Source organism: Carlito syrichta, unplaced genomic scaffold, assembly GCF_000164805.1.
Source record: "Carlito syrichta isolate Samal-C Ts95f unplaced genomic scaffold, Tarsius_syrichta-2.0.1 Scaffold304926, whole genome shotgun sequence".
Lineage (NCBI taxonomy): Eukaryota > Metazoa > Chordata > Mammalia > Primates > Tarsiidae > Carlito > Carlito syrichta.
Window position 1 is genome coordinate 84,902 of NW_007249022.1, and position 8,445 is coordinate 93,346.

The window sequence follows — 8,445 nt, forward strand, 5'->3', positions numbered from 1 at the left end:
AATGTAATACTATAACAAAATGACTGACGGTACTGGGAAACTATGAGGGGGGAGGGGAGGGGATTACAGTAGCAAATATCTGTCTGGGGCTGGGAAAACACTCTTATCAACAGGGTGTCTGAATGAAACGTAATTGTACACCTAACCCTTTAACTGTACCCCACAAAACTATAATAAAAATACTGATTAATTATTAAAAAAAAAAAATAATAATTTTAAAAACACATTTTTAAAAGCCTTTAGATAAAGAACAACAACTTAAATGTCAATCAGAGGCAACAAAACTCGGGACAACTGGCTTGATCTCTTTAAATGGATCTTTTTTTTTTTTTTTTTTTTGAGTTGGAGTCTCACTCTGTCGCCCAGACTGGAGGGTAATGGCCGCTCCCGGCCACTGCAGCCTCGATCTGCTGGGCTCTGGTGATCCTTCCGCTTCAGCCTTCCAGGTAGCTGGAACTACAGGTGTGCGCTACCATGCCCAGCTAATTTTTTATTTATTGTAGAGATGAGGTCTCGCCAAGTTGCCCAGGCAGGTCTCGAACCCTCAGGCTCAGGCAGTCCACTCACCTCGGCATCTCAAAACGCGGGATCCCTTTAAGTGAATGGCTATCATTAATAAGTCAAGAAAACAACAGGTGTTGGCACAACTGCAGAGAAAAGTGGATGCTTCTACCCTGTTGGTGAGAATGTAAGCTGGCTCAAATTCTATAAAAAGCAACATGGCAATTTCCCAAAGAACTAAAAATTGAGATTTCATACAATCTAGCAATCCTTTATTTGGAAATATTCCCAAAGAAACATAAGTTGCTCTATCAAAAATACGCTTGCACATGCATGTTTATTGCAACACTATTCATAATAGCAAAAACATGGCCCCAACCCCAATGCCCATTGAAAGTGGACTGAATGAAAATGTAGAATGAAAATGTGCTACTAAAGATAATGTAGTACACATAACAATGGAATATTATATAGGCATGAAGAAGAGCAAAATCATGGCATTCACAGCAACTTGGATGCAGCTTGAGACCATCATACTAAGTGAACTATCACAGAAACAAAGAACTGAATACCACATGTTCTCACTCATAAGTGGGTTTTGAACACTGGTCATACTAGCACAAGGGTAGGATCGCCAGATGCTGGACACTGCTAGGACTATTCACAATAATCAAGATATGGAATAAAACTTGGGGGAGAGAGGGAGGGAGGCAGAAGAAAGAGGGGTCAGTGGCAACACACTGGGTACTTGGTCCACTATCAAGGAGAGAGCAGGCCAGCAAGAAGCCCAAACTTCACCTTCATTCAGCCTACTTATGTAGTAAATCCGCACTTGTTCCCCGCAACTCTAAACTAAAACATAAATAAATGTTTTAAAAAGTCAATGTTAGCCAGACTCTGTGACTCAGCCTGTAATCCCGCACCTTTGGGAGGCTGAGGTGAGTGGATTGCCTGAGCCCGCAGGTTCGAGACCCACCTGGGTAGAGAGACCTCATCTCTGCAATAAATCAAAAAATCAGCCGGGTCTGGTAGCGCATGCCTGTAATTCCAGCTATTTGGAAGGCTGAGGAGCCCAGAAGGTCGAGGTTGCGGTGGCCGGGAGCGGCCACTGCACTCCAGTCTGGGCGACAGAGTGAGAGTCCAACTCCAAAAAAAAAAAGTCAATGTTATCAGAAAGGGGAGGAAAATGGTTTTAAATTAAAGTCATAAGAGACATGACAACCAAATCAATGTGTCTTCTATAATTAAATTTTGAATTGATCAAATCAGCTGTAAAGCAAAGGCATTTTGGGGGCAATTGAAGAAATCTGAATATGGTCTGAGTGATAAAAGGCATTAAAGGTTTGCTGTTGAATTCAGTGTGTTAAGTGATATTGCAGTTATGCAGAAGAATATGCTTACTTTTTAGAGACAAATGCTGAGATATTTAAAGATGAAAGATCACGATTTCTCTAAAATAGTTAAAAGCAGTTAGGGATTTTATGGGTGTTCATTATATTCTTTTTAATACTTTTAGGCATATTCAAAATCTCTACAACAAAATTTAAAATAATATACAATAGAGAGAAACCACATAATTTAATGTTACATGCCATTCTGAGAAGATGTCTCCAAAACCTAGACAAACGGGTGCTGTTATTAATAAAATATTAATTATTAAGAAATAGAAGATATGGAAATCTTGAATAGACCAATCACCAAAGAAGGGATTTGAAAGTGATTACAGATCTCCTATTTAAAAATGTACCAAGACCAGATGGTTCCACAGCTGGATCCTGTCCAACCTTTGGAGAACAAATATTCCCAGTGTTATTTAAATTATTATAGACCATGGAAAGAGGTTGAAACCACTCCAATCCAATTTAGGAAGCCAGAAAAATCTTCCTGGCGAAATGTAATAAAGTTTGTTCCAAAAAAAGGAAAAGGTAGACCAATATCACGAATGGATAGAAATGCAAAATTCTCAGTGAACTAATGTAAACAGGTTTATGTTTATGTTGTTCTCTTTAAGAAATAAAAGAAATAGTTTTGATACAATTTTGCTATATATCAAGGTGTATCTCTGTAACAAAAGTGGATATCACCAATAGCCAACACCCTAGAGAATAAGAGAACATTAAAATGCCTAGAAAAGTGAAGTACATGGGTTTAATTATGCACGTAAGAAGTGAAAATGCTCCCATCTCATATTTACTAATCAGTTCCTTCTTCCACATATGGAACCAAAATTTGCCTCTGAGTTAACTTTTACAGATGGAGGAAAAAAAGATCCCAGGACATTAATTCCCTAAGGGTAAACTACAAGTAAAAGCCAAAGTAGGACAGAGGAACCAGAAACTAGTTTCCAGACAAAAATATTCATTCTTTCCTTTCAATCATGTACCTCTCTTTGAGCTGTGCCCCAAAGGTTTCTGGTGGGCTAATAGTGACAGAATGCTGCACACATGTGTATTGACAAAATATACAGCCTGGCAGAGTTTCACATTCAAATCATATTACTTTAAGTGTAATTTTCTCCTAAGGAGTGATCTGTCTTGTAAACACAGTAACATATAGATATCAAATTTAATACTGTTTCCCATAACAACAGGGAGGCACTCAACTTTGTCAAATGACTCTGGCAAGAACTCATGGATCTCATTAATATCACACCTTTCAAACCATATTTTTCTTGTCACTTTTTAATATTTCCTTGACAAGGTAAAGAAAAAAGGTACCGGCTCAGCCTGTAATCCCGCGCCTTTGGGAGGCTGAGGTGAGTGAATTGCCTGAGCCCGCGGGTTCGAGACCCGCCTGGGCAGTGAGACCTCATCTCTACAATAAATCAAAAAATCAGCTGGGTGTGGTGGCGCATGCCTGTAATTCCGGCTACTCGGAAGGCTGAGGCGGAAGGATCGCTGGAGTCCAGCAGGCCGAGGCTGCGGTGGCCGGGAGCGGCCACTGCACTCCAGTCTGGACGACAGAGTGAAAAAAGGTACCTTATGAAATAGTTCTCAGGCAAAAAACAACAACACTGGATGCAAATTCAATTGTTCAAATTTTTTTTAGTATTGAAAGTGAGGAAATGAAGTGACATAATATTTTTCCTACCATTTGGTTTAAAATTATGATACTTTATCTACTTATTGTTGCATATGAATAGCTTTAGATGCTCAATAAACAAAATTATTTTAATTTATCTACCCCAATTATAGTACTATATTGCCAAGGCAAGTCACCTATCTCCCTCCCCAATGTAAAAATAAGACAAATATATATATAAAGAGTCACAAAGAAATTCTCAATGTGGTGTCACAAAATAATTTTATTTTGTGCATTTGTATTCCCATCTCTATGCCTTTCTTTACTTGTTCATTAACAAAGTACTCCTCCTAATTTCCATGTTATTAAATTCTCTCCCAGCTTTCGCTTATACAGTGGGGCAATGTCACATGCCCCATCTGCCCTTTAGGATGAATAATTGAGAATCAAATGAAATAATAACAGTGCTTTGTAAATGGTTTAATACTAGATAAACTTGAAATAGTTAAGCCTTGATACATGCTGATGCCCAGGCTGACATCCAGAGTATAGCAGGCTTGGTATCACTTAAGAAAGGTAGCTCAATGCCTCAGAATTAGCACAAGGAGTACTTGGCTTCATTCCTACAATTTCCGAGTATCAAGACCTGAACTCACACTCAGATCTTCAGACTCCTAGAATAATAACTAAATTTTTGCATCATTATGCCTCTAGGTAATTTGGAATATATTCTAGTTTTCATTTTTAAACTGTCATGAAAAGAATTCTGAAGCCTTTCATTACTCATAAGAGCGCTGTTATCAGGCCTGGATGAAGTCATATAGAAGGATGACAGAAGAGGACTATTGACAATTCCATTTTTTCTGCCCTATAGAGCTTTGAATTGTACCAGGGGAGGTAATCAGTTGTTACTGTATCTTAAGTAAGTCATTGATGTTTTTCATAAGAAGGAAGAGTATTGAGTTTTAAGGAGGGAAGGAAGAGAGGGAAGGGGGAAAGGCAGGAAGGAAGGAAGTAGAAAGGGAGGCAAGGAGGGAAGGGAGAGGTGGAGAGGAAGGAATGGAGGGAGAGAAAAAGGGAGTAGAAAACTCCATACTATGAAGACTTTTTTTTCCAGTTTTATAAAAGAGCCATAAGAATACAAATTATAAAATGTTAACATGATTCTTAAGAGACTAAAATCTTACTGCCACTCCTCATCCCACACCTGTGACCATCCATAATGTTTTATAAATCAACTCCTCTACAACAAATTTTTGGAGGCAAAAACAATTTACACAGCTCTGTGCTTCACTGGCATAGTGTGAGATCCTGTCTATAGCTGATAAATGTCTGTTGAGTGAGGTTATTTCTCTCTGACTCAATTACTTAGTTCATGCTAACTCAAATGAAGAGGAGAATTAGATATTGATAAAACTTGATTGCAGCCAATGTATTTTATATACTAGCACAATCTTGATTTGAGGTCACTGAGCAAAATTTGCTACCACTGGTTTCCAAAATGCCTCTTCCATGAATTCAGGGAGCTTCCTTAAAGGTCCATCTAGCATTTTGACAGTGAGGCATGGGTTAATGAGCTGAACAACCCTATTTTATAATATATTAAAATTCAAGTGAAATAATATATGTGAAAGTGAAATAATATATGTGAAACTATGTTCCAAACCGTTTACACTATTACATATTATTAAGCAATAATGGGTTAACATTGTAAGTATTGTGTTGTTATTGTTTTTATTGTCCATGAAATCCCAGAATTACTGAGTTGGATTGTAAAGTCATTATCTCCAGAATGCCCATGATATACATCCCTTGGCTATAAAATAAAACCAATCTGTCCTGCTTACTACAAAGGTTCATATGAGACTCAGATCTATTTTAAGACATGAAAGATTTTTTGAAAATTCCTAAGTAATCTGCAAGTATATTAATAATAGCATTTATTGAAGTCTATGTGCTAGGCACTTTTTAAGAAATGTACACTAACTTACATAATTCTCTCAGCAGCCCAGCCACACAGCTGACTACTATTATTACAATTTTTAATAAGGATACTGTGGCTTACAGGGTTTAAGTAACTTATATAAAGGCAACAAAGACCAAAGGTAGTTGCACTGCAGAGCAGGTGTTTTAACTACTATTCTACAATATTAGAAGCACTTGAAGATTCATTTGTTTTATTAGCTAGCTGTTCTCTGAGAAATGGCAACTAGGTGCATATGCTTCTATAATGTTATCTCTTAAAATGAAAGTTGCCAGTATAGAATGCAGAATGTAGTGAGCTGATTTTTAAAATGTGGGGAGGCATGAAGTCCAAGCAGAAATAAGAGCCAAGAAATGTAACATACTTCATGACATTTTCATAGATTTGTCTTTACAAAGCATCTTAGCCAAGTCCCTCCAGGGAGCTAAGAGACGATGACCAGAAGAGAGTCAAAGAGTCCCAAATCAGCAGACCTGACGTCATGTTTCCCCAGCAAAGAGTGGGTGATGTCTATGCTGTGCTGTATGGGCATGGGTGGGGTGGATACTAAGCTCTCTCCTTGATGTCCAGAAGGAAGCTTAACTAAAACCTACATGACTGTCAAAGACTGAGGAGAGTTTCAATGGGGCATCATTATTGACATGCCCTGAGTGTGAGAGGCCTGCTGTCAGCACCAACGTCTGCCTGTCTTCCTTCTCAGTGCGACCCAAGGAATTAACAGCATACAAGATATGGACAGGAAATATAGGTATTGATTCATCAATTCTTCTCATACCAAGTGCTCTGGGTAACCTCCGGTAGAAGAAAATACAATCATTTGTACTAATTGTACAATAAAGAAAGTGCAAGTGACTTTCTTTTGCTTGTCATGGTTGGGGAGTGGGTCATGTGGGTTACTCAGTGTTTTGGATCAGTGAGTTGCCATACCTAGTACACATTCTGATGTATCATCTATTACTATAGCCTTCCCTTCCAACATACCCTTCTCTTCCTTCTTTCTTTCTCTAACTCAGGCACAGTCAGTTCTCTGACTGCAGGGATCATCTGAGCCCTTTGGAAAGTCATTCATAAACTATTATTTATTGAATGTCTACTATGTGTCAGGCAGTGTTCTGAAATGACAGACAAAGATTAGGTACCTCTTCTTGGGAAGCTCAAGTTCATTCAAAAGTGCTGAATGATGTATTATCTTGAAAGTATATGCATTCAAAGGCATCAAAACAGGGTGCGCTTTGTACTAGGGTATGGTTGGAGGGAGATGTTTCTACATAGATCTTCATATGCTACCATAGAATCAACCACTTACTTTGCTTACCTTTAAAGATGATGTTCCCAAATTGAGTACCAATATGAAAGCCCGCAGTGCAGGATGCAGTTCTTTGCTGGGTAGGTGTCTTGGAACAGATGATGTTTCAAAAGGCACTTCCCAAATCTTCCAGAGCCTCTGCTCTTCATGATTGTAAGAATGGACTGAAGTGATCCCAATCAGCTTCTCTAATTGAATCCCATACAGCAGAGAGGTGACTCAAGCACAGTTATCAGCTGCTTAAGAATTCTTCATACACAAATGTGACCTTGTGTTGAAATGACATATTAGTGGCTTTAGAAAATGGCAGAGCGAAAGATCCATAAAAAGTTGTTACAAGGCTAGAGTCCTTGGAGAGGCCATCCCAGATCTCTCCAGACTGGTATCCCCTGCACCAGGGTTGCTCTGTCCATACTCCCCACACCTCAACTCCAAATTGAGTTGGAGAACCACCCTGGGTGTGACTCAGAGTGAGAGTTCTTAGACCACTTTCATCAGCTATCCAGAGACAAAGGACAGGTCCAACGGGAGGGACTGTGTCAAGAGAGGGAGAAGAGGAACAACATAACCATGAAGTCCACCTCCCCACCTGACCACCCCAGTAACCCTGCAAATCGGGTCTTGCCTACTCTAATGCCAACCGAAGAGCCTCTTACCCCACACTACACTGATTGGTTGTACTTTTCATTTACGTATATTTGTTTCTTTGTTCACTTGGTTATTTGCTTCCTCGAACCCGCATCCCAAAAAACATATTAGTCCTAAATACTTGTTTAAGGAGTAATGAGTATGAAAGCTTATTTCAGGGTCATAAGGACTTCTGGCAAAGTAGACTTCTAGACGCTGGCTTGGGTGATGTTGCGCTGATCCCAGCCACCAGGGCCTAAGTCTTTGACCCCCTTCCCAAGGGTGAAAGGGCAGACAGAGCTCGGCTGGCACCCACTTGCCAGACCCAGAAAGCATGGGTCTAGGAGGCAGATGCAGCCAGAGCTCTAACTCTCCGAGCAGCCTCCAAAAGGAGATCGTGGCCTGGGGCAGGCCCCGCCTGAGTCCCGCGACAGCCACCCTGCGCCCTCCCCCGCCGCCAGTCGTTCCCGGGGCGGCGGGGACAGCCCGGGCGGGCCAGCTGAGCCCGGGTGGGCGGCGCGGGCCGGAGCCACCCCACGCGCGTCCAGCGGCACCCGCTCCAGATGCGCCGCTGCCGGGCCAGGGCAGCCCGCCGAGTTGGCCGCGCGCGCCGGGAGGAGCGCAGAGTTTGGAAAGTCGTCGCGAAGCTTCGGCGGAGGGAAGGGGGTGGGAAGAGTGGGGGTGCAAGAGAGAAAAACCCGCCTCTAGCGAGTTGAGCGAGGAAGAGCGGGGGAAAGGCTTCGAGTTCCGCTTCCTGAACGGCGGGTGGGCAGAGAAGGTTGGCGCGGGCAAGACCGGCGAGACGCGCGCTCGGGGCCCGCGGCGCCATCGGCGCGGCAGGCGATGGCCAGCGAGCGGACCCGCAGGTTCACGCGGAGCCTGCTGAGACCCGGGCAGGCGGCCGAGCTTCGGCACAGCGCCGCGTCCGCCGCCGCGGTGGCCGTCAGTAGCCGGCAGCAGCATCGGGTAAGTGCGGCGCGTCCCCCGCGCCTCCCCGCGTGCCGGG

The 8,445-nt window shown here is 42.0% G+C and overlaps 1 protein-coding gene across 2 annotated transcripts in view; it reads left to right on the top strand.

The window, feature by feature from the left end:
- Positions 1-8,043: 8,043 nt before the first annotated feature.
- DOCK10 (dedicator of cytokinesis 10) overlaps positions 8,044-8,445 on the top strand; it is a 280,494-nt gene continuing 280,092 nt past the window's right edge. The window contains exon 1 of one of the 2 annotated variants that reach the window (XM_008061036.1): positions 8,044-8,405. In XM_008061036.1, the coding sequence (XP_008059227.1) occupies positions 8,283-8,405 (123 nt within the window). In that variant the 5' untranslated portion in view covers positions 8,044-8,282. The remainder of the gene's footprint in view (positions 8,406-8,445) is intronic. The other variant, XM_021713939.1, reaches the window with a different exon arrangement.